Genomic DNA, 26,988 nt, shown 5'->3' on the forward strand with positions numbered 1-26,988 from the left:
CTAAAATGAATTCACTGCAGCAGGGTGACTTCTACAGGTGAACGCTGCAGCACCAGAATCTACAAGATGAATACACTGCAGCAGTGTGATCTCTACAGGTGACCAGTGCAGCACCAGGAGCTACAAGATGAATAAACTGCTGCAGTGTGATCTCTACAGGGGACCACTGCAGCACCAGGAGCTACAAGATGAATACACTGCAGCAGTGTGATCTCTACAGGTGACCACTTCAGTACCAGGATCTACAAGATTAATAAACTGCATGGTGAATACACTGCAGCAGGGAGACCTCTACAGATGACCACTGCAGCACCAGGAGCTCTAAGATGAATACACTGCAGCAGGGTGCCCTCTACAGGTGACCACGGCAGCACAAGCAACTCTAATGGACAACGGAGAAACAGCCGCCTTCATCCTCCTAGACCTCTCAGCAGCCTTTGTCACCGTATGCTATCGCACCCTAGTACACCGCCTCAACAACACTGGAATCCAGGGGAAGGCCCTGGAATGGGTCACCTCGCTCCTCACCGGCAGAACCCAGAGAGTCCACCTCTCCTCCTTCCGCTCCTCAGCCACCGAAACCATCTGCGGTGTACCTCAAGGGTCATCACTCAGCCCAACACTCTTCAATATCTACATGAGTTCCCTTGCCGCCATCGCACGAAAACACAACATCAACATCTCTTACGCTGACGACACCCTGCTGATACTCTCCCTCACCAAGGACCAAGCCACCGCCAAAACAAACCTCCAGGAGGGAATGAAAGAGGTAGCAGACTGGATGAAGCACAGCTGTCTCAAGCTCAACTCTGACAAGACGGAGGTCCTCATCCTCGGACAATCCCCCTCTGCGTGGGACAACTCCTGGTGGCCCTCGGCGCTGGGCACCGCACTGACACCCACGGACCACGCATGCAACCTGGGCTTCATCCTAGACTCCTCGCTCACAATGACCAAACAAGTCAACGCCCTCTCATCCTCCTGCTTCAACACCCTAGGCATGCTCCGAAAGATCTTCCGATGGATCCCCCCAGAAACCAGAAGAACAGTCACCCGGGCCCTCGTCACCAGCCAACTAGACTACGGGTACGCCCTCTACGCTGGAACTACCGCCAAACTTCAGAACCGTCTCCAACGCATACTAAACGCCTCCGCACGACTCATCCTCAACATCCCCCCCCGCAGCCACATCTCAACCCACCTGAGAAACCTCCACTGGCTCCCCGTCAGCAAAAGAATCACGTTCAGACTCCTCACCCACGCACACAAAGCACTCCACAACATGGGCCCAGAATACCTCAACAGCCGACTTGCGTTCTACACCCCCACCCGCCAGCTCCGAGCCACCAACCTCGCCCTCGCATTCGTCCACGAATCCGCAGAACCACCGCCGGAGGACGATCATTTTCCTACCTGGCAGCAAAGACCTGCAACTTTCTTCCCACCCACCTATGACTGACCCAGGACCATCTCAGCTTCAGGAAGCACCTCAAGACCTGGCTCTGCGAGCAATAGCAGCGCCCCGCCTCCCCCACCTCCCCCCACTCAACCCCCCTCCCCCCCCCCCCCCAGCACCTTGAGACCCTAACGGGTGAGTAGCGCGTTCTACAAATGATTTGATTGATTGATTATGATTAATACACTGCAGTACTGTGATCTCTACAGGTGACCATAGCAGCACCAGGAGCTACAAGATGAATAAACTGCAGTACCCGGATCTCTACAGGTGACCAGTGCAGCACCAGCAGCTCTATGATGAATACACTGCAGCAGGGTGACCTCTACAAGTGGCCACTGCAGAGCCAGCAGCTCTAAGATGAATACACTGCAGCAGTTTGATCTCTACAGGTGACCACTGCAGCACCAGGATCTACAAGATGAATAAACTGCAGCAGTGTGATCTCTACAGGTGACCACTGCAGCACCAGGATCTACAAGATGAATAAACTGCAGCAGTGTGATCTCTACAGGTGACCACTGCAGCACCAGCAGCTCTAAGATGAATACACTGCAGCAGTGTGATCTCTACAGGTGACCACTGCAGCACCAGGATCTACAAGATGAATAAACTGCAGCAGTGTGATCTCTACAGGTGACCACTGCAGCACCAGGATCTACAAGATGAATAAACTGCAGCAGTGTGATCTCTACAGGTGACCACTGCAGCACCAGCAGCTCTAAGATGAATACACTGCAGCAGTGTGATCTCTACAGGTGACCACTGCAGCACCAGGATCTACAAGATGAATAAACTGCAGCAGTGTGATCTCTACAGGTGACCACTGCAGCACCAGGATCTACAAGATGAATAAACTGCAGCAGTGTGATCTCTACAGGTGACCACTGCAGCACCAGCAGCTCTAAGATGAATACACTGCAGCAGTGTGATCTCTACAGGTGACCACTGCAGCACCAGGATCTACAAGATGAATAAACTGCAGCAGTGTGATCTCTACAGGTGACCACTGCAGCACCAGGATCTACAAGATGAATAAACTGCAGCAGTGTGACCTCTACAAGTGACCACTGCAGCACCAGCAGCTCTATGATGAATACACTGCAGCAGGGTGACCTCTACAAGTGACCACTGCAGCACCAGCAGCTCTATGATGAATACACTGCAGCAGGGTGACCTCTACAAGTGACCACTGCAGCACCAGCAGCTCTAAGATGAATACACTGCAGCAGGGTGACCTCTACAAGTGACCACTGCAGCACCAGCAGCTCTAAGATGAATACACTGCAGCAGCGTGATCTCTACAGGTGACCAGTGCAGAACCAGAAGCTCTAAGATGAATAAACTGCAGCAATGTGATCTCTACAGGTGACCACTGCAGCACCAGGATCTACAAGATGAATACACTGCAGCAGTGTGATCTCTACAGGTGACCAGTGCAGAACCAGAAGCTCCAAGATGAATAAACTGCAGCAATGTGATCTCTACAGGTGAACACTGCAGCACCAGGATCTACAAGATGAATACACTGCAGCAGTGTGATCTCTACAGGTGACCAGTGCAGAACCAGAAGCTCCAAGATGAATAAACTGCAGCAATGTGATCTCTACAGGTGACCACTGCAGCACCAGGATCTACAAGATGAATACACTGCAGCAGTGTGATCTCTACAGGTGACCAGTGCAGAACCAGAAGCTCCAAGATGAATAAACTGCAGCAATGTGATCTCTACAGGTGAACACTGCAGCACCAGGATCTACAAGATGAATACACTGCAGCAGTGTGATCTCTACAGGTGACCAGTGCAGAACCAGAAGCTCCAAGATGAATAAACTGCAGCAATGTGATCTCTACAGGTGAACACTGCAGCACCAGGATCTACAAGATGAATACACTGCAGCAGTGTGATCTCTACAGGTGACCAGTGCAGAACCAGAAGCTCCAAGATGAATAAACTGCAGCAATGTGATCTCTACAGGTGAACACTGCAGCACCAGGATCTACAAGATGAATAAACTGCAGCAGTGTGATCTCTACAGGTGACCAGTGCAGAACCAGAAGCTCCAAGATGAATAAACTGCAGCAATGTGATCTCTACAGGTGACCACTGCAGCACCAGGATCTACAAGATGAATAAACTGCAGCAGTGTGATCTCTACAGGTGACCAGTGCAGAACCAGAAGCTCCAAGATGAATAAACTGCAGCAATGTGATCTCTACAGGTGACCACTGCAGCACCAGGATCTACATGATGAATACACTGCAGCAGTGTGATCTCTACAGGTGACCACTGCAGCACCAGCAGCTCCAAGATAAATAAACTGCAGCAATGTGATCTCTACAGGTGACCACTGCAGCACCAGGATCTACAAGATGAATAAACTGCAGCAGTGTGATCTCTACAGGTGACCAGTGCAGAACCAGAAGCTCCAAGATGAATAAACTGCAGCAATGTGATCTCTACAGGTGACCACTGCAGCACCAGGATCTACAAGATGAATACACTGCAGCAGTGTGATCTCTACAGGTGACCAGTGCAGCACCAGGATCTACAAGATGAATAAACTGCAGCAGTGTGATCTCTACAGGTGACCAGTGCAGCACCAGGATCTACATGATGAATACACTGCAGCAGTGTGATCTCTACAGGTGACCACTGCAGCACCAGCAGCTCCAAGATGAATAAACTGCAGCAATGTGATCTCTACAGGTTACCAGTGCAGAACCAGAAGCTCTAAGATAAATACACTGCAGCAGTGTGACCCCTACAGGAGACCACTGCAGCAGGGTGACCTCTACAGGGGACAACTACACCACCAGCAGCGCTACGATGAATACTGCAGCAGAGTGGCCTCTACAGGTGACCACTGCAGAACCAGGATCTACAAGATGAATACACTGCAGCAATGTAACCTCTACAGGTGACCACTGCAGCACATGCAGATCTAAGATGAATACACTGCAGCAGTGTGACCTCTACAGGTGACCACTGCAGCACCAGCAGCTCTAAGATAAATGCACTGCAGCAGGGTGACCTCTACAGATGACCACTGCAGCACCAGGATCTACAATATGAATACACTGAAGCAGTGTGATCTCAACAGGTGACCAGTGCAGCACCAGAAGCTCTAAGATAAATACACTGCAGCAGTGTGAGCGTGAAGTACTCCAGACTGCAGTGCTGTGAGCTCTATTTGTGAATATTGCATGTTGCAGTAGCACAGTCTCTAAACGTAAGTGCGAGCTCTAAAGATGAATAGTGCCTGCTGCACCAGAGTGTCTAGATAGGCGAAGAGGTGAATATGTTGCCTTCTGAGATGAGGAGCGACTACTGCCAGACATTTGGTAAATACTATGGGCGCTGTAGTCACTCCAAAGGGAAGTACTTTGACTTGGTAATGCTTGCGTGCTGTCACAAATCTAAGGTATTTGCGATGAGCAGGATGAATTGGAACATGGAAATATGAGTCTTAAGTCTAGAGTAGACATAAAATCTGTTCTTTGTAAAAGTAGGAGAACCTGTTGACGCTTCACTATGTGAAAGTGTTCTGACAGTACATAATGGTTTAGAGATCCAGAATAGGTCTTAGGGAACCGTATTTATTTGGTATGAGAAAATACAGAGCAAACCCCTGAGCCCTGGTACTGTGTTGGAAGCGGAACTATAACTCCTTTCAGTAAGAGCGATTGCACTTCCTGTTCGGTGTACCGGAGACAATTTGTGAGGTTGAGGTGGAATGTTTGGAGGATTGCTGGTAAGCTCCAGGCAATAACCATGTTAGATCATTCCAATCACAAATTTGTCTGTTATAGATTGCCAAATAGAGAAAAATTGTTGAAGTCTTCCCCTCACAGGTATGGTATAGTCGGGGGAAGCGAGGGCAAGTCCCTGCTTATTTGGGTAAGGGGAGTTACCGCGTGTGTTGGCCTTACCCCTACCTTTAAAGTTGTTCAATCTATAACCTACCCGAAAACAGCCTTTTGAGGGAGAGGACTGGTTGTTACCCTTGTAGTTGGAGGTATTCTGGTCTGAGTATGTTGTTTTGGACTCCCCTCAGTTAAAGGAAGGACAAAAGAAGCCTCTGTTTGACGGAGACTGCAGCACTCCTATGGACTTGGCCACTTCAGGGTCCTTTTCACTTTTTCTAATACCGGATCTACTTCAGGAGCAAAAAGATGTTTCTTGTGAAATGGCGTGTTAAGAATGGATTGTTAGACCGCTGGCTTAAACCCAGAGATCCTTAACCGTGCGGGCCTCCTAAGCAAAATGCTCGTTTTGACCCCTCTTGCAGCAGTATCTAAGGCACACCTTATGGAGGAATTTGAAATTTGCTTACCCGCATTTACCAAATACTGCACCTTAGACTAGTGCTCCTCTGGTAGACATTGTAGCAGTTGCTCCATCTCATCCCAGTGTGCCCTGTCACACCTGGATAGATAGTCTTGTGCATTTACAATGCACCACTGATTTGAAGCTTGAGCAGCTATGTGCTTGCCATAAACGTCTATTAACTTAGACTCCTTATCTGGTGGAGGGGAGTCCCCTGATGTTTGAGAATTAGCCAGTTTGCGAGCATTAGACACTACCAGTGAATCTAGTGGCAACTGGCCCTTAATAATACTGTGTCTGTTGGGGAGGCTGTATACTTCTTGTCAACGCTAGGAGGCAAGATGTGTGCTCGTACCGGGTCCCTAAAAATGTCATCAGCGGGTCTCATCATGACCCTAAGCACAGGAAGTGTTTGTGTCAACCTATGTGTGATTCCTAAGGTCTTCTAATGATTCTTTGTGCAGTGCCACACCATGATATTGTGCAGCCCTGGCAATGACTTCCTGGTGGGATACATTGTCGATTGGAGGAGATGGCTTGGCTGGGTAAAGGTCTGGGTCATTATCTGCTGGAGGATCAATTGTATAATCCATCCACGGTTCTACTGGTAAATGTGTCCCCCTTCATACACATCAACGTCATCATGTTGAGATTGTGGAGAATCCGGAGGGGTGCTTTGCAAAGGATTTGAAGGAGGTGGTGGAGGGGATGGTGGTGGTGGATGAAAAGGCCTGGTAGCAACAGATTTCCTCTTTAAAGAGATTGTTAGAAATGGGATCCCCGGGTGGCCAGGGTTGCGCCAAAGTCAGTCAGAGACCACCACTCCTAAGTCAGAGCAAGGGAGTTACACGCCAAGATAACCCCTGCTCACCCTCTAGGTAACGTGGCGCGAGCAGCAAGGCTAAACTTGGAGGCGATATGAGTTAAGTATTTGCGCACGCACCCCAGCAACAACACCCAAGGCCCACCACAAAGGAAACTCCACACAAGGTTATAAATAAAAATAGCCTTTGTATTACACCAAAACACATTAGATAAACACACACTTTACAATGTGCCAACAGGCACAGGCAGAATTTACAAGGGATATGTACAAGACATGGCCACATGGACCACTGTCAGGAATCAGCACTTTTTGAACTTAGCACTTTTAGAACTTAGAATACAATACTTGTAGCACAAAAATAGAACTTGTAACAGGCAACCAGCCACTACTGGTACCAGGTGGGCAATCCTCACTATTCTAGGAGATCACACAAGGAACCTGGGCCTCGCTAGTACCACCTGTACTAGCAAGAAGGAAACCACCTAAGTATCGCTATACCTGTAGGGGTCTAAGGAAGGAAACACATGATGCATCACAATACATTCAGCGGTGTAAAAGGACAAAGCACATGACGCATAAAAACACATTCAGAGGTGCAGCACAAGAGAACACATGATGAATAATCTACCCATTCAGAGGTGTAAGAAGAAGCAACTCAATAGCGCAAAATCCACATTCGCCACCACCTGTGGCAGTCCCTGTGTCCCAATGTCAGGGCCTACACGTGGCAGCTGCCCACAAAGTGCTGGGCAGCTGTGAGGGCAAGGCTGGGGCCAACGTGGGAGCCTCTCAGGGCTCTAAACAAATGACTGGCCCCATTTGAGCCTCGCTGGGATCCTGAACAAAGAAATGCCCTCTAGAGCCTCTGTGGCTCTGCCAACAACTGTGGTGCCTTCTTGAGCCTCTCGTGGGCTTTGCAGCGCAACTCGAACTGCCCCCTGAGCCCCTCCGGGCTCTATTCAACAATGGCCACCGTTGGAGTCCCCCTCCTGGGGACTCGAAGCAAAATTGGGACCCTAGAGCCTCGCTGGGGTGGTGGGGTCCCTCACGGGGGACCCCCGAACACGTGGAGCGCTTTGTTGGGAGTCCCCCCCTCTAGGGGACTCGAGATGCCGCAAATGCTGCCGGAGCCCTCGGGCTCTGAGGAAAATGCCCTGCTCGTCGGAGCGGCCCTCTGACAACCGGGGCCGCTCAAAGGGTCTCCCCTCTGCCGCTCGCTGTGCTCTCCCCCGCCCCAGCACTTACCAGCTTCTCTCTTCTCAGGCTGGCGGCGGGGAAGGAGGCTGCGACGGCGGTCTTCTTCTGGAGCCTCCAAGGCTCCCTCGTACTCTGGTCCCGAGGCCCCGCCTTCAACCAGGCGAGCCGCAGGCAATTCCGGGTTGCGCTGCTGAGGGCAGCCAGTAGCAGCACGGCCCTGAGGACGGGGAGGCGGCACTTCCGGGTCGCACTAGGCAGCGGCCCGGCAACGAATTCAATGCCCCTGGGCTTTGGCGGTGATTTTCGAGGGGCAATGCCGGGTGGGCACCGGCTGATTCAAAATCACAATAAATCGAGGTGGGCACTCGATATTAGGGCGGCAATGTCCCTGGCAGGGTGGGCACCTGCCAGGGGATTTCAAAATCGGCAACACGGGGCAATCGCCGGATAGGCACCGGCTGAGCCAGAAAAGCGCTCCCAAGCGCTAGCAAGCCGAACAAAGCGCTCCCAGGCGCTATAGGGCAAGGTAAGGCGCTCCCCAGCGCCAGGAGCCCCTAAAGCCAGGTCAAAGTCCTTCTAGGCAGGCAGGGAGGGGGGGGCAAGGCTGGGCCCAGAGCCAGCTCACTGGGTCTCCAGGCAGGGAGTCACCCCAAGTGGTGGTCCTCTGGCCCAGCGACAGCAGCAGCAGCCCCCTCAGGATCCTGGAAGAGAACAACATCTGTGGGGACACAGCCTCATTTTTATACACCTAAATCCTTTGTTTGGAGGTGCAGGGTGGGGGAGAAACCAGTCGCAGCTGGTTTGGGAGTACCCTTGATGGCCCAACCACCCCTTTCTTTCACTGGCAGGGCTAGGGTCATCAGTCACAACACAGGGGGGCGGAGCCAGCATTGTGTGGGGAAAACCCAGCCCATCCAGGACACAGGCACACTCCTCCCACACATCACTCATGCTAATCTCACACTCACCACCGGGCAGACCCACCCAGCCTTCCTGGAGCCAGGCTCACCAGCCAGCTCCAGCCAATCACACGCCAGGCATATTTTATATTAATATACCAACTCCTAGAAGTGTCACTTCTACATATGACACACTCATGCAACACACACCATTGCGAAGCATTCACTCTCACGAGTTCGCACATATCAAATTCGAACCTGTACACCCCACGCATCAGGAACTACCAGGGACACATACATTCCCCATGCATTCCTATGGGAGGGCAGGCCTATCTCATCACATGCACTCAGAGTGCGCACGCACTTTCCACTGGGACACAGTGAAAGTGCGCAGAACCCAAAAATCACCATCCCCAGGTCACCATTACAAGCAAAAAGTCTAGGGGTGAACCTGCCAGAAGGGCCAAGTCCAACAGAGATATTGTAAGTAGTGTCCTCATCAGGAAGCATGTGTTTCTGTGTTAACCTGGTATGAACATGACCAGTCTCAGGGTTAATATATAGTCTCTTTTGCTTGGGATCCATTTTAGGTAAAACAATGTCTAAATTCGGATCCGAAGTAATATCTGTTGGTTTCCGCGCCAGTGCTTTCGGTGCTGGCGTGTGTTGGCCTTTCAGTAAGGAAGATTTCAGCTCAGAAGGCTGCTTGGCTTTCGGCATGGAGGATTTCACCTCCAAGCTGGATTTCTGTTTGGAATCGGAGGGCTTTGGTTCTGACAAAGTCTTTTGCCGACCCGGTACAGAGCTGGAAGGCTTGACTGGCTGTTTCGGAGCTGGGCCTGGAAGCGGGGCATTGGAAATGCTGTCTTGGTGCTGACTTTGGCCACTTTGAACATACACCTGAAAGTTTGGAATGGTGGGTAATTGAGAGAGTAAAACTCAATTCTTAGGGGTAGGGATTTTACTAACATCTTGAACGTCAGAGAATGTAGGTGGATACACCTCTTAGACACAGTTGCAAGGGGGTTGAACAAATCTGAGGAGATAGGTTCATTCTAGACATTGGTGAGTACAGCTACTTGTCTGCCTATCACCTCACTTTTGCATTCGGCGAGCCATCACTTACTAGGAATGAGTTCACTACCTACATCTAGTGCCCGCATTCTTATGGAACTGCATGTTCACAGTTGTTGTAATTACTGATAAGTGAACCCAACACTGTCCATTCACTATGGATACCCCGAGACTCATGTACATCGTATGTATTATGTTGTTGCATTAGAAATTGTTAATAATGTATTATGTCACCCTGATTTGTTTATTTGCACTGTAAATAATTCACATATTATGTTCTTAGGTGTGTTCATAATTTATTATGTCACTCTAGTATTTTAATTCACACCTTTGAAAGTCACAATCTTCACCGATGACTAGGAGGAGTCTCCCCTGTTTCCATCCTTTTCTGCTGGAACGCGGCGAGCGTGAGGTTCACGCAAACGAGCCAGTTACGCCTCACAACACTAAGGGTAGCCTACCCTCTATTTCCATCAAACGCGGGAAGCGTGAGGGTCACGCAAGTGTGCATAATACTAGCAGTGCACGGAGGGCGTTGTCTCTTCTCTGTGAGGACGAACCCGCACTGACCAGGTAATTCCATTGTCGCACACACTACACTTTGCCGGCTTGTCACTAGCGAGGGACAAGGATTTCCTCCGCTCTCGGTCTCCGCGCCACTACCGGGCGGTTAGACTGGCACCCCCTAGGCCCCTTTAGCCCTTGAATTACTAAGCCTCTTGTAAGTGCATACTAGAAGGTTATGGGCAACATTCAGGGCACCCAGCCCGCTTGTATTGCATGAGTGGCAACTGTCCCATGGACCCATTAGTAGGAGCCGGTCACGAGTGGTTCCTTGGTGGGTTTACTTAGGGGACAGACATTGGAGATTCATGTCCCATACTGCGCTAGCCCTGTTTTTTCAATTTAAACTTCACCACACAGGCGACCAATCGGTCCTTCTGTTTTTACAGACCTCTTGCATATGGTGCAAACCTGACCGACCTTTGAGTGGCAGTCTGCGGAAAATCCCAGTGGCAGTGAAAGGGCTGTTCCTGCCTTACGATCGAAACAATTACAATTCTCGCCATGATGAAATGCGGGTAAGCTCCTTAATCACATCCATTGTACAGGAGTTTATTTGATGTGCCAGCTTATCTGATGTACCAGTACTGATAGCCATCCTTTCTTCCACTAGATGAGGAATCTCATACCAGAGTTGGTTGCCCCCATCCCCTTGCATCCCTGTCCTGAGGAAGACTCGCAGGCCAAGGTTCAACTGTCCTACGTGCCACAAGCCGAGTCGAAACGTCGACGAACATATCCCTGTTTACCTGGACCCTGCCAACACCCATCCCTGACGTGCCTCACAAGATAACACTCTGTGATTGTAAAAATTATGTAAATAGACCTTTAAGATATTTTGGGCCAAGCCAACAAGATTGATATGCTGAATCAATCCCACTTTGAAATTTCCTATTCTTCTTCACTTCACTCTGGGATTACCTTCCCGTCCACCAAATTTTGAGCCCTCTCTTCTTTGCACGTTCCCCTAGCAGCAACCCCTTAAAGTGTTATTGCATAATTTGAAAAGTAATATATCCTTGCTACTCAATGGAATAAACTCATTGTTTTTCATATACTACTGGCTGCTGCTCATCCTCATTTTTCCTGTAGAATTATTGTTTACTAAAAGAGTTGTGGTATTCATTTAGCTCTTAACTAAGAAAATAATGTAATTTATTTTACTCCGATTACGGATTGGTTTGAGGACCATTGCTTTTCTATACCGAACCGTACCCAGGTCCACAAACTCCTATTGGGTTAACCCCTTACCTGTAATGGCGACTTTGGCCGGAAGGCAGAGATGGTGCCAAAGCCTTGTGCTTTTTTGGAGTAATGTGAAACGGCAAGGGGTCTTCTGTACTCATGTCACCCTGTCCCTGCGGCAGTTCTTCGGCATGGAGGTTTACCTCGAGCTCCGAGCAAGAGTCCTGCATGGAGAAGGCTTCTTCCTCCTCTGCCGCTGATACCTCAATGTCTCCTTGCCTGGAATCTTCACCGAAGATGTCCTGCGTGTCTTCGATGCTCTGAAGCAGCATCTCTCAACGTCGAGCCAGACGATCGCAAATCGTTTTCTTCCATCGAAAAAATCTGCAAGCATTGATGTCTCCTTCCTTGCACTCCGGAGACAAGCACAAGTTATACATCCTGTGCGAATCTGTGTGCAGATACTTTGCGTGGCACTGAAGGTAGAAGTTGAATGGTGTCCGTTCCATGGAAGGAAGCTGATCTGACACGGTTAGGCCCGAAGGCCATCAACCAAGCTTTACGATCGAAAAGTAGATTCCGTTAATGGAAACGATATGCAGAGAAGTGGGAAACGGGTATGAAACTATACTGTAGAGGGGATTACGCGTCAAGGGGAAACTGAAGAACTGTTTCGAACTGGATCGCAGCAATACACATCGGAACCTGATGGTGGAAAAAAATACGCTAACAATGGAGTCGATGACCATGCCCACTATAACCGAAAGGAGGAGTCACCTTACCTCGTGACTAGAAAAGACTTCTTTGAAGAAAAACAACTTGCAAACATCCGGACCCGACACTAGAAGTAGGCAAAGCATGTGTATCTACAGCACACATGCCTTGAACCAGATGTATCAAAGAGGGAACAGGAAAGATGAGCGAAAGAATAAGGGAACTTTATGGCAAATAATTGCCTAAAGAAAATATTCTACCTTAAGGCTTCTTTAAAGTGCTGAAAGGGCACCGAATCGCAGGTAAAGGAAAGAGAGGAACATTCTAACTTATTGGGAAGTTAAACAACTCTTATGCTGCCCTAAGGCTGCTGTGAAGAGCTGCATAGGTATCTGACAAGAGACAGCGTGGAGGTAAAGTGTAATGCTTTGGATAAATCATCATAAATCCATGCTTCCTCGCCTACCTCTGGCTCATAATCCCCTATTCTCTGCTCTTTTCCCCATTTTGAAGTTGTCTTGGGGCAGTATATCAATTAAACAAGCATCCAACGTGCTGTAATGTTCTCTTCCATATACCCCATATTCCCTCTCTCTTCATTCATTTTCTCGCCTGGGAGCAGCCTTAGGATGGCACATGTACTACACAGACTTCCGGAATACCCCAATATTTCCATTTTTGCTCTCCTCATCCTCCCTCTCTCCTGTCACTTCTTTCCTAGTTCTATTCTCACTCAGCACCTGGAAGAAGTTTAAAGATTGCATATGAGCTCTACAAAATTCGAAAATGGTATGATGTTTACCTTTTCTCTCTTTTTCCTTTGCAGACAAATATGTAAATATCAACTATTTATATTATATTCAATACGGAAAAGTAACCTCTTAGCAAGTGCTTGCAATTTTCACATTTTGGTAATGGTGACGCAAACATTAAAAAGTCAAGCTTGTATGTAGTTTTATTGGGCATTGTTTTGCGCTCTTGCAACGGTGTAAACAATTTGTTTTGAGGTACAGAAGCCCTATGTTCACCTTCATCAGTGATTGCATGTCTGCTGGAAAGCATGTCTTACAAAACCTAAAATGTATATGTATATGATGGCAGATGTGATACAGTGGGAAAGTTACAATCTGTAGTATTGGAGCCTTTGTAGAAAAGAGATGTGCTGGCATGGTCTTGATTCAATAAAAGTATATGGGCTGAAGTCCCTGGTAAGTCGGAAAGTAATCGGGGGGATAAAACTACTGTAATAGTTGTCGGGAAATTGCCAGTTGACATGCTTACAGCTAATGTTGATTAGACGTGATGCGAGTTTTTCATCCACAACTCACCAGAAGTTGAGTAACTTCTTGTGCTGAGGATTGTACTCAAGACTACTATTAATAAGATGTTTGTGGAGCTTAAGAGTCAAATTCTGTGTATACAATGGATGCTTGGATCCTGAAGACAGATTTCGAAATACTCCGGTATTTTGTGTGAACCCCCCCTTTTTCATAGCAGAGAGACTAGAAAGAGATCTACGGCTGCAGTATCTTTAGCATCATGTTGGATGGGAAATGATTTGGGGTAAAATTACAAGTGTTTCCCATTTGACTATTTCATGCAACTAAACTGAAACAACATGCACAATTTTACTTCGATTTTCAAACACATATTTGAAGTGAGAAACACCACTGATTTCAGTACGTTGCATTGTAATATTTGACGTCTTTGGTGCACATGGCCTAGGCGGAGATGCATTAAGAGCCTTCGTTGCCACACACAGAGGAACATAACTAGAGGGAACATTGGTCCTGAAACTCCGTGAACCCATCACATGAAGGAGGCATGGACCGCCTCACATCCAGGACCCATCACTGACCTCTGAGGCCCTCATGAGGATGTGACGTGGTCCTGACCACTCAAGGAACCCAGGGTCACCAATTGTGTGGTTGATCTTTCTTAAAAAAGTACCCTCATATACGGACACAGACGCAGGGCGGTATATGTTGATTCTCCGCCTTTGTGTAAAGTAACAGCATGATCATTGGGTCTTTTCTTAGTAGGTTATGGTGTCCTCCTCACGGAGGAAGACCCACTGGTTTGACAGTAGTAGTCAGAGATAAAGGCGAGTTAAAATTCCTAATTCCAGTCTCTTGTGTTTTATTTTTGAGGCATGTGGATTTGGAAATTAAAAGAAACAGGGGGCGTGCGTATGCAGACTTAGTTACTGGTCTAACGCACTGGTGATAGTGATCTTTATGGTCAACATGTTTCAGCCTCTTGGAACCTCTAGAGGCTTTCTTCAGGACCGTTTGGATTAAGAGCGACTTCAGGTTCTTAAGTGTGAAAAGGTGATAATAATTTACTCACTACCTTTTGCGGTATGGGGCAGATCTTTATGGTCTGAACCTTAGATATTCGTAGTTTGTGCTATCATCGAGAATACCACTCAGTCATCAAGGCCTAATGCGGCATCCTAACTGAACGACTTGTTCTGACTCTATGTGGTTCTCTGGAGACAGAGAATCAACATATACCTCCCTACGTCTGTGTCCGTATATGAGGGCACTTTTTTTAAGAAAGACCAACCACACAATTGGTGACCCTGGTGACACAGGACAAGTGGCCCACTCTCTTCTTGATCTGCATACAAACCATTGGAAGCCGAGTGGATCACAAGCTTCTCTTTCACCTCCCCCTGATGATCATAATGACACTCAGGGAACCCATCACATGAAGGAGGCACTGGCCTCCTGACCTCCAGGACCCATCACTGACCCAGACACCCTCATGAGGATGGACATGGTCCTGACCACTCACAGAACCCATCACATTAAGGAGGCATAGACCTCCACTCTTACAGGACCCATCACTCACCCCTAAGGCCCTCACGAGGATGTGATGTGGTCCTGACCACTCAAGGAACCCATCACATGAAGGAGGCACTGGCCCCCTGACTTCCAGGACCCATCACTGACCCATCACATGGAGGAGGCATGAACCTCCACACTTCTAGGACCCATCACTCACAGAACACACCACATGATGGAGGCATGAACCTCCACACTTCCAGGACCCATCACTCACAGAACCCATCACATGGAGGAGGCAGAGGCCTCCTCGGGTCCAGGGCCCATCACTCACAGAACCCATTACATGATGGAGGCATGAACCTCCACACTTCCAGGACCCATCACTCACAGAACACATCACATGATGGAGGCATGAACCTCCACACTTCCAGGACCCATCACTCACAGAACCCTTCACATGGAGGAGGCATGGACCTCCAGACTTCCAGGACCCATCACTCACAGAACCCATCACATGAAGGAGGCAAGGACCTCCACACTTCCAGGGCCCATCACTGACCTCTGAGGCCCTCATGAGGATGTGACATGGTCCTGACCACTCAATGAACCCATGACATGAAGGAGGCATGGACCTCCACACTTCCAGGGCCCATCACTGACCTCTGAGGGCCTCATGAGGATGTGACATGGTCCGGACCACTCATAGAACCCATCACATGAAGGAGGTATGGACCTCCACACTTCCAGGACCCATCACTCACAGAACCCATCACATGAAGGAGGCATGGACCTCCACACTTCCAGGGCCCATCACTGACCTCTGAGGCCCTCATGAGGATGTGACATGGTCCTGACCACTCACAGAACCCTTCTCAGGAAGGAGGCAGAGGCCTCCTCGGGTCCAGGGCCCATACACAGTCGGTGCCTTGTTTCCCTGCTCCAATGATGCATTGTTCAGTCACCCTGTGGCATAGGTTGGCGTTTCATCTCCTGTAGCCTCGCCTCCCTTCTCAGTCAGAGCACCTTACAAGCAGCTCCGCGCCCCCTCCTTCCGGTTACCCCACAGCGCTGTGACGCCGCCTTCGGGCAGCAACAGACGCGAGGCAGTCTTTGAACACGTCAGAGCCAGATCGAGGCGCTACGCTGCATGCTCGACTCTTTCTCTAGGCGCTACAAGTAAAGCTATCCACTCATTACGACTTTCCAGGAGCGAGCAGACTAGGTCAGCCTCAGAACCCCAAAGTCCTCACGAGCCTTATAGCGCCGCCTGTGCGTGTATAGCGCTACACACGTGTGGTCCGGCAAGAACAGTAAGAACCAGCGCTAGGACTAATGTTATTCCCTCAGCCTCACTTTCCAGGAATGGAGAGGAGGCGTGGGAGGGGCTGGGCCCGGCTCCAGGGCTGGCTCAGAGGTCCCCCGGGCCGGCAGCCTCCCCCCCCCCCCCCCCCCCCCCAGCTGCAGTCGAGGCTGCCAGAGCTCGGAGAGCGCCAAGAAAGGCCTGTAACTCACTGATGTGAAAGTAAGAGCCGGGTACAAGAGAGGCCGCAGGGGGTCGTCCCATGGCATACACCTCCAAAAACCCAAGTCTAGGCGCTAGAGAGGTGTACTAACTTCAAAGTAACAGCCAGGCAGAGCATGGGCAGTCATGGCACCGCCCCAGAACGTCTTCCGAGCACCTCGACCTTCACAGACTGCAATCTAGGCGCTGGAGAGAAGTACTAACTTCAAAGTGGCAGCCAGGTACGGGAGAAACAGGAAGACCACTGCCCCAGGGCCATCCTCGGCACAACCCGCCTCCACAAACTGTAGCCTAGGGCTAGGCGCTATAGTGACGTAGTCGGCCACTAACTTCAAAGTAACAGCCAGGCACGGTGGGGCAGGCAGGGCACCGCCCGAGGACGGTCCTCTGGCAGCCCCACTTTCACAAACTGCAGCCGAGGCGCTACATGGGTGTACCAACTTCAAAGTAACAGGCAGGGCCTACGCCCACGTTTGTCCCCCCCCCCCCTCCCCCTCCCAAAAAGCAAGTTAGGCGCTATACAAGTGTGGTCAGTGAGTCACTCACTGCTTACCTTCCAGGTAACAGCTGGACGACGAAGACAATCCCTTCTTGGACTTGCACCCCACCAACTTTAAGCAGATTTCCAACATTTTCATGAGCGGATGGCGGCTTCGGGCAGACTCTTGGGCCCCCCTCCTGGCCAGGGTCGCAGCCTCTCCCTTCCTCCCGAAGTTAGGAGGCCTCACCCAGTGTCCCGGAGGTCCGATCAGGGAGGGCTCTCGCCCCGTGTCCCAGTGCTCCGATCAGGGGTCTCGCTCCCTCTGGAGGCCTCGCCCCGTGTCCTGAAGCTCAGATCTGGGGTCTCGCCCCCTGCCCAGCGTCGGCGGCCTCGCCCCGTGTCCCGGTGCTCCGATCAGGGGTCTCGCTCCATGCGCTGATGTGGGGGGGCCATGGCTCCCCTCTCCGTCTCCGATCCAGGGGGGTCTCTGATCCGTCCCTGCGCACTCCGAACGAACGTGTGAGTCCAGGCAGGGGCGACAGCCCCCGGGTTTAGGCCCCCTGGCCCGACGCCTGTGGCCCCGGGGAGTCCTCAGCAGCCATCCTCGGCGGGGCCCCCCGTCCTGCGCCCCCAGTCCCCGCCCGGTACGGTCCCAGGCCCTGGATCCGGCGGAAAGTTAGAGGCTCCGGCCTGCTGGTCTGCTCCTGCCCCGGGAGGAGGGGTCTCCGCCCACCGCCAACAAAGGGCCCGGGCCCCCCCTGCCCGGCGCATGACATCAGGCCGGGAGGGAACACCCACTGCAGGCGGCTTAACCCGCTGAGAGCCGGGGCAGGAGACGGGCTGCGGGGGCCACCCGGGCCCGTGCACACGGGGTCCGGCCCCACGCTGAGCCCCCCCACAGAGCCGGAGCAGGGAGCCGGGTCTGCAGGGGCCACAGGAGTCAGGCTCTACGCTGAGCCACCCCCACCCCCCAAAAAGAGCCGGGGCAGCGAGGGCAAAGGGTACCAAGGGTGGAGATCAGAGGGGTGCAAGGACTATCCAGGACTCATGTATAGTTCTATTTTTATTTTCACTTTATTTAATGCAATTTTACACAGCACGGACTTTACCCAAAGGGGTCAGAGCACTTCACAATAGAACCAAGTACGTCACACGAGGACATTCAGACACTTACACGGTACAGATAAAAACGAGATGGATGAAAAAGTCAATTAAAACAAAATCTGGGAGTCACACAAATCAAAAAAACAATAGGATTCGGATCGTACAGACAGATGACATATTTACAACATGAAAGAACTTCCTTGAGGGACTCGAAGAGGAGTGTATTAGTTTTGGAAGTGTCTTTGGAGGAGAAGACATCTGAGGTCAGTTTTGAAGGTCCGGGTGGTGGTGGTGGCACGGAGCAGTGGAGGAAGCGAGTTCCAGATCCTGACCGCATTGCCTGAGAAGGATTGAGCCATCGATCTTTCCTTTTTGAAGCTGGGGGGCTCAAGCAGTAATTTTTCCACATTACGAGACGGCCTCGAGCCTCCAGAGAGTTTAAGTTTATTTGCCAGGTATCGAGGGGAGGAAGTGTGCAGGGCTTTGTGGGTGATAGAGGCAGTCTTGTAGATTGATCTTGCCTCAATGGGAAGCCATGTTCATGCACACAGTGCGTGGTCTCCTGGGTACTGCGGACACCTTCCTCCCAGCCCCCTGGGAAAGCTGCGGCTGTGGAGGGCAGGGTGTACCGAGGGCAGAGATCAAGCTGGAGAGGGGTGCACGTACCATCCAGCCTCCTGCATTCGGTGCATGGTCTCCGGCTCTACCCATCCTTCCTTAGTACTGCGGACATCTCCCAGAGCCGGAGCTGCGGACGGCAGGGTGTACTGGGGTAGAGCTGCAGCGGGATGCAGCTGCAGGACCCAGCCTCATGCATACAGCACATGGTCTCCGGCTCTACCCATCCTTCCTCAACACTGCTGATATCCCCCTACCCCAGGAGCCGGGGCAGAGGACAGCAGGGCTTACAGAGGGTAGAAATCAATCATCAGAGGGAGGGGGTGCAGTTACCGCCAAAACTCATGCAGACAAGGGCAAAACATCAGCCCTCATCCTCCTGGACCTGTAGGAACATGGTCTGCCATCGCACTCTAGAGACACGCCTCCTAGAAGCCGGAATCCAAGAGAAGGCCCTTGACTGGACCACGGCCTTCCTCTCCGGCAGAACCCACAGCGTCCGCCTCCCAACCTTCCGATCCGAAGCCACATACATCATCTGCGCAGTCCCCCAGGGCTCATCTCTCAGCCCGACGCTGTTCAACATCTACATGGCCCCCCTCGCACATGTGGCCCGCCATCACAACCTCAACATCATCTCCTACACCGACGACACCCAGCTCATCTGCTCCCTCACCAAAGACCCGCACACCGCCAAAAACAACCTCCACGAGGGAAAGAAGGCCATCGCCGACTGAATGAGGAACAGTCGTCTGAAGCTGAACTCAGACAAGACGGAGGTACTCATCCTCTGACCCACCCCCTCAGCCTGGGACGACTCCTGGTGGCCGACCACACTGGGAACAGCACCAACACCCACAGACCACGCATGCAACCTAGGATTCATCCTCGACTCCTCCCTCTCCATGGCTAAGCAGGTCAACGCAGTCTCCTCCTCCTGCTACAACAACCTTCGCATGCTCCGCAGGATCTACAAGTGGATCCCGACCGAAACAAGAAGAACTGTGACACAGGCCCTCGTCAGTAGCAGACTGGACTACGGCAACACACTCTACGCAGAAATCCCAGCCAAACACCTACGACTACAACGCATCCAAAACGCCTCCGCCCGACTGATCGTCAACGTCCCCAACCGCACCCACATCACCCCCCACCTGAGAGACCTACACTGGCTCCCCGTCGACCACATGATCACCTTCAAGCTCCTCACCCACGCACACAAAGCCAGATCAGCCTACCTGAACAGCAGACTCTGCTTCTACACCCCCACCCGCGAGCTCCGCTAGCCTTCCCCTTGCTGTCCCCCGCATCCAACGAACGACCTCCAGTGGCAGATCCTTCTCCTACCTCGCCGCCAAGACCTGGAACACCCTCCCTACCCATATACGGCAGACCCAAGACCTACTCACCTTCAGAAGGCTCCTCAAGACCTGGCTCTTCGAGCAGTAGCGGCACCCCCTCCCCTCAGCGCCCTGAGACCCTCACAAGTAGCCCGCTCTACAAGTACACTGATTGATTGATTGATTGATGCACTCAGTGCATGGTCTCCAGCTCTTCCCATCCTTCGTCGGTAATGCGGACACCCCCCACGACACAGCGCTGAAACCTTTCAGACACTCACCCCAGTCGCATATCTGGGTTGAATCCATCATCATTCTTTAGCTCACTTCACCACCCCAGCTCATACCCAGCCACATGCAAATCAGTCTTGACCCTGTGCCTCATGGAAACAATCCAGACCGAACTGCCAAGCCATGTCTTCCCTGGACCGGAAACCAGCATCCTGGGACCGGTTTCTGGCATTCCAGCCGTCTTCAGCCAGGATAGCTTGACTCCAGTGGAGTAGTGAGCAAGAGACCCACGTCTGGGCATACCCTTCCCACATAGGGTGAACAGCAAAACACACAAGATGATGGACGGAATGTTGCACATTGGCAAAACATTCACCCCCAGTCACAGATCTGGGTTTAATCGATCGTTATTTTGCTCACCAAGCCACCCCAGTTCAGACATGGCCATATGCAAATCAGTCTTGACCCTGTGCCTCATGGGAACAGTCCAGCCCGAACTGCCAAGCCTGGTCTTCCCTGGACCAGAAACAAGCATCCTATTTATTTATTTATTTATTTATTGACATTTGTAGAGCGCGGCGAATACCCGTGGGCGTCTCGGCGCTAGTTAAGGGATGGATCAGCAACTGGGGTAAAGAAGATATACAAGGCTATTGGTCAAATAACCACGTCTTTAGCTGTTTGCGGAATGTGAACAGGGAGGGACTTGCTCGGATATGTGCAGGAAGGGTGTTCCAGAGTCTAGGGGCGGCAACCAGGAAACGCCTGTCGCCCCAGGTGACTGTTCTAGTGTGAGGCACAGCCAAGAAGTTCTGAATAGAGGAACGAAGAGATCGGGTTGGGACATGATGGAGAAGATTCTGTTTGAGAAAGTGGGGACCTTGATTATTGAGTGACTTGTAAACAATACACAGCGATTTGAATTTGATACGGCTGCGTATCGGGAGCCAATGGAGATCCCTAATGATGTTTGTAACTGGTGCGAACTTGGGGATCCCAGCCAGCATTCGTGCGGCTGCATTTTGGATTGACTGCATCTTATTTGTCACTCGGACTTGGGCATTTAAGAATAGAGCGTTACAATAGTCCAAGGAGGACAGGACTAGTGAGCTGACCAGTTTTTTCCCGGCCGTGTTCGGTAGGAAAGGTAGTATTTTCCTAATCATTCTCAATTTCATATGAGCTGAAGCCGCAGTTTTATTCGCATGTGCCATAAAATTGAGGCCAGCATCGAAGAAGACGCCTAGATTTCTCACTTTGCTAGCTGGACTCGGCGGGGGACCGAAAGATGGTGGGCAGCAGACAGGTGACCAGCCCGGGGAGAGGTGACCGAAGATGATCCTAGGACGGGTTTCAAGGTAACATCACCATCAGCCAGGCTAGGTTGAATCCAGTGGCAAAGGGAGCATCATCTCCTTATGTTTGCCCTAAGTTGGCAGGGTATGCCTAGACGTGGGTCCCTTGCTCACTTTGCCACTGGATTCAAGCAAGCCTGGCTGAATGGAAAGGATGCATGTTTCTGGTTCAGGCAGTTCGGGCTGGACTGTTCCCATGAAGCACAGGGTCAAGACTGATTTGCATATAGCAGGGTCTAAACTGGGGTGACAAAGTGAACTAAAGAACGATGATGGATTAAACCCAGATCTGTGACTGGGGGGGGGGGGGGGGTGAAATGTTTCAGCCCTACGTCCACCATCTCCTTGTGTTTGCATTCTTACCAATTTACTTGATACTGTTAACAAGCATTGACAAAGCTAATGGGTCTCACTTGCTCTAGGCAAGTGTCGATGCACGATATGCCTGGATGCAAAGCACAGCTACCAGAGGCGCTCAAATACTAGTCCGGTGACACACTGTGAAGCACATCATTTAGATGCACCCGTTTTAAGCCATAGCCTTAATTACAGAGGCCACACCTCTTGGACAGGAGCCCTAGCTATGCTTCTTTGGCCACGCTACTTTTAGGAAGGTCTGGAGGAGAGCAACCTATGCCTCGCCTGACCATGGTCTTCAGTGCGCTATATCTATAGTGGCAGCAGCTATTAAGTGAGCTGTCTGTGCAGCCTGGTGACATGGCAACTGCTAGCCCTCACATGCATGGCTGGTAGCTGGAGACATGCATGTTTGCTGCCTGTACTTTTACAAGCAGTACATGATGGGATTTTACACTGCTGTGACGTGTGCCCGACTGTGATGTGCATTATTGCCTGGGGTTGAATAGTTTTACAAACAGTTACAATAAAAAGCATTACAGAATGACCAAATAGATTCTATAGGTAATCTTTCATAAAAAAAATATTACACGCAAATATAACCACAACCTTCCTTGAAGCAGCGACTGCAAAAACCCAAGCCTTGTTAGTCCAGGCGTCATTGATGAGCGTAGCCCATTGGACTCGAAGGTGATCAGCAGAAACTAGCAGTTTCCATAAACTTAAACACGTCCTCATACCCATGGGTGCCACCCGGTCAAGCAAACAATACTCGTGCGGCCACAACTGCGAATACTATAAGCAAGAGCAACAAATCAGCCTGTGCGTATTCTGTATGAGGGAAGCTTGCACTCCATGGCTTATTCTTGTAGTCTTGGGGGTGCTTACACTGCAGGTGCATGTCCCTGTGAGAGGCAGAGAAGCTTGCACTGCAGGTGCATGTCCACGTGAGAGAGGGGGACGGAAACTTGCACTGCAGGTGCATGTCCCTGTGAGAGGGAGGGAAGCTTGCACTGCTGGTGTAGGTCTACATGAGAGAGAGGGAGGGAAGCTTGCACTGCAGGTGCATGTCCATGTGAGAGAGAGGGAGGGAAGCTTGCACTACAAGTGCATGTCCATGTGAGAGAGAGGGAGGGAAGCTTGCACTACTAGTGCATATCCATGTGAGAGAGAGGGGGAAGCTTGCACTACTAGTGCATGTCCATGTGAGAGAGAAGGAGGGAAGCTTGCACTACAGGTGTATGTCTACATGAGGGAGAGGGAGGGAAGCTTGCACTACAAGTGCATGTCCATGTGAGAGAGAGAGAGGGAAGCTTGCCCTGCAGGTGCATGTCCACGTGAGAGAGAGGGAGGGAAGCTTGCACTGCAGGTGCATGTCCACGTGAGAGAGAGGGACGGAAACTTGCACTGCTGGTGTATGTCTACATGAGAGAGGGAGGGAAGCTTGCACTACAGGTGCATGTCCATGTGAGAGAGAGAGGGAGGGAAGCTTGCACTGCAGGTGCATGTCCATGTGAGAGAGGGAGGGAAGCTTGCACTACAGGTGTATGTCCCTGTGAGAGAGGGAGGGAAGCTTGCACTGCAGATGCATGTCCACGTGGGAGAGAGGGAGGGAAACTTGCACTGCAGGTGCATGTCCACGTGAAAGAGAGGGAAGCTTGCACTGCAAGTGCATTTCCACGTGAAAGAGAGGGAAGCTTGCACTGCAGGTGCATGTCCACGTGAGAGAGAGAGAGAGGGAGAGAGAGAGAGAGAGGGAAGTTTGCACTGCAGGTGCATGTCTACGTGAGAGAGCGAGGGAAGCTTGCACTGCAGGTGCATGTCCCCGTGAGAGAGCGGGAGGGAAGCTTGTACTGCAGGTGCATGTCCACGTGAGAGAGAAGGAGGGAAGCTTGCACTGCAGGTGTATGTCCACGTGAGAGAGAGGGAGAGAGAGAAAGAGAGAGAGAGGGAAGTTTGCACTGCAGGTGCATGTCTACGTGAGAGAGCGAGGGAAGCTTGCACTGCAGGTGCATGTCCACATGAGAGAGAGGGAGGGAAGCTTGCACTGCAGGTGCAAGTCCACGTGAGAGGGAGGGAAGCTTGCACTGCAGGTGCATGTCCACATGAGAGAGAGGGAGGGAAGCTTGCACTGCAGGTGCATGTCCATGTGAGAGAGAGGGAGGGAAGCTTGCACTGCCGGTGCTTGTCCACGTGAGAGAGAGGGACGGAAACTTGCACTGCTGGTGTATGTCTACATGAGAGAGAGGGAGGGAAGCTTGCACTGCCGGTGCTTGTCCACGTGAGAGAGAGGGACGGAAACTTGCACTGCTGGTGTATGTCTACATGAGAGAGGGGGAGGGAAGCTTGCACTACAGGTGCATGTCCATGTGAGAGAGAGGGAGGGAAGCTTGCACTGCAGGTGCATGTCCACGTGAGAGAGAGAGAGAGAGAGAGAGAGAGAGAGGGGGAAGCTTGCACTGCAGGTGCATGTCCCCGTGAGAGAGCGGGAGGGAAGCTTGCACTGCAGGTGCATGTCCACGTGAGAGAGAAGGAGGAAAGCTTGCACTGCAGGTGCATGTCCACGTGGGAGAGAGGGAGGGAAACTTGCACTGCAGGTGCATGTCCACGTGAAAGAGAGGGAAGCTTGCACTGCAGGTGCATTTCCACGTGAAAGAGAGGGAAGCTTGCACTGCAGGTGCATGTCCCCGTGAGAGAGCAGGAGGGAAGCTTGTACTGCAGGTGCATGTCCACGTGAGAGAGAAGGAGGGAAGCTTGCACTGCAGGTGTATGTCCACGTGAGAGAGAGAGAAAGAGAGAGAGAGGAAAGTTTGCACTGCAGGTGCATGTCTACGTGAGAGAGCGAGAGAGGGAGGGATGCTTGCACTGCAGGTGCATGTCCACGTGAGAGAGGGAGGGAAGCTTGCACTGCAGGTGCAAGTCCACGTGAGAGAGAGGGAGGGAAGCTTGCACTGCAGGTGCATGTCCACATGAGAGAGAGGGAGGGAAGCTTGCACTGCAGGTGCATGTCCCCGTGAGAGCGGGAGGGAAGCTTGCACTGCAGGTGCATGTCTACGTGAGAGAGAGGGAGGGAAGCTTGCACTGCTGATGTATGTCCCTGTGAGAGAGGGAGGGAAGCTTGCACTGCAGGTGCATGTCCACGTGAGATAGAGGGACGGAAACTTGCACTGCAGGTGTATGTCTACATGAGAGAGAGGGAGGTAAGCTTGCACTGCAGGTGCAGGTCCATGTTAGAGAGAGGGAGGGAAGCTTGCACTGCAGGTGCATGTCCACGTGAGCGAGGGACGGAAACTTGCACTGCAGGTGTATGTCTACATGAGAGAGAGGGAGGTAAGCTTGCACTGCAGGTGCATGTCCATGTGAGAGAGAGGGAGGGAAGCTTGCACTACGAGTGCATGTCCATGTGAGAGAGAGGGAGGGAAGCTTGCACTGCAGATGTATGTCCCTGTGAGAGAGAAGGAGGGAAGCTTGCACTGCTGGTGTATGTCCACGTGTGAGAGGGAGGGAAGGTTGCACTGCAGGTGCATGTCCATGTGAGAGAGAGGGAGGGAAGCTTGCACTACGAGTGCATGTCCATGTGAGAGAGAGGGAGGGAAGCTTGCACTGCAGGTGCATGTCCACGTGAGAGATAGGGAGGGAAGCTTGCACTGCAGGTGCATGTCCACGTGAGGGAAGCTTGCACTGCAGGTGCAAGTCCACGTGAGAGGGAGGGAAGCTTGCACTGCAGGTGCATGTCCACGTGAGAGAGAGAGGGAGGGAAGCTTGCACTGCAGGTCCATGTGAGAGAGAGGGAGGGAAGCTTGCACTGCCGGTGCTTGTCCACGTGAGAGAGAGGGACGGAAACTTGCACTGCTGGTGTATGTCTACATGAGAGAGAGGGAGGGAAGCTTGCCCTGCCGGTGCTTGTCCACGTGAGAGAGAGGGACGGAAACTTGCACTGCTGGTGTATGTCTACATGAGAGAGGGGGAGGGAAGCTTGCACTACAGGTGCATGTCCATGTGAGAGAGAGGGAGGGAAGCTTGCACTACAGGTGCATGTCCATGTGAGAGAGAGGGAGGGAAGCTTGCACTGCAGGTGCATGTCCATGTGAGAGAGAGGGAGGGAAGCTTGCACTGCCGGTGCTTGTCCACGTGAGAGAGAGGGACAGAAACTTGCACTGCTGGTGTATGTCTACATGAGAGAGAGGGAGGGAAGCTTGCACTACAGGTGCATGTCCATGTGAGAGAGAGGGAGGGAAGCTTGCACTGCAGGTGCATGTCCATGTGAGAGAGGGAGGGAAACTTGCACTACAGGTGTAGGTCCCTGTGAGAGAGGGAGGGAAGCTTGCACTGCAGGTGCATGTCCACGTGGGGGAGAGGGAGGGAAACTTGCACTGCAGGTGCATGTCCACGTGAAAGAGAGGGAAGCTTGCAATGCAGGTGCATGTCCACGTGAAAGAGGGAAGCTTGCACTGCAGGTGCATGTCTAAGATAGAGAGCGAGAGAGGGAGGCAAGCTTGCACTGCAGGTGCATGTCCATGTGAGAGAGAGAGAGAGAGAGAGAAAGAGAGAGAGAGGGAAGCTTGCACTGCAGGTGCATGTCCACGTGAGAGAGAGAGAAAGAAAGAGAGAGAGAGGGAAGCTTGCACTGCAGGTGCATGTCTACGAGAGAGAGTGAGAGAGGGAGGGAAGCTTGCACTGCAGGTGCATGTCCCCGTGAGAGAGCGGGAGGGAAGCTCGCACTGCAGGTGCATGTCTACGTGAGAGAGAAGGATAAGATAAGATAAATTTTATTTTGTATAGTTAATTAAACGAATACAATCGTTGCAATTAAAAAATTTCTTAAAATATGGTGAGAATAGTCTGTGTAATTGTTCATGCCGTGAGGGACCGAGAATAATTGTCTAGCAGAGTTCTCTGAGCCCGGCCGGGCTAGGCGTTTGTAGCCCAAAATTCGTCCGCTA

General features: G+C 51.4%; 1 protein-coding gene across 4 annotated transcripts in view; it reads right to left on the reverse strand.

The window, feature by feature from the left end:
- The window catches only part of ABL1 (ABL proto-oncogene 1, non-receptor tyrosine kinase), a 266,841-nt gene that overhangs the window by 132,218 nt on the left and 107,635 nt on the right, over window positions 1–26,988 (reverse strand). For 2 of the 4 annotated variants that reach the window (XM_086924808.1, XM_086924807.1), the window contains exon 1: window positions 17,113–17,745. The exons of the other annotated variants lie outside the window; for them this stretch is intronic. In XM_086924808.1, coding sequence (XP_086780934.1) covers window positions 17,113–17,197 — 85 coding nt within the window. In that variant the 5' untranslated portion in view covers window positions 17,198–17,745. Of the gene's footprint in view, window positions 1–17,112; window positions 17,746–26,988 lie in introns of those variants that run through there. 4 annotated transcript variants of the gene reach the window in all.

The sequence above is a fragment of the Lissotriton vulgaris genome, chromosome 5 (assembly GCF_964263255.1).
Source record: "Lissotriton vulgaris chromosome 5, aLisVul1.2, whole genome shotgun sequence".
Taxonomy (NCBI): domain Eukaryota; kingdom Metazoa; phylum Chordata; class Amphibia; order Caudata; family Salamandridae; genus Lissotriton; species Lissotriton vulgaris.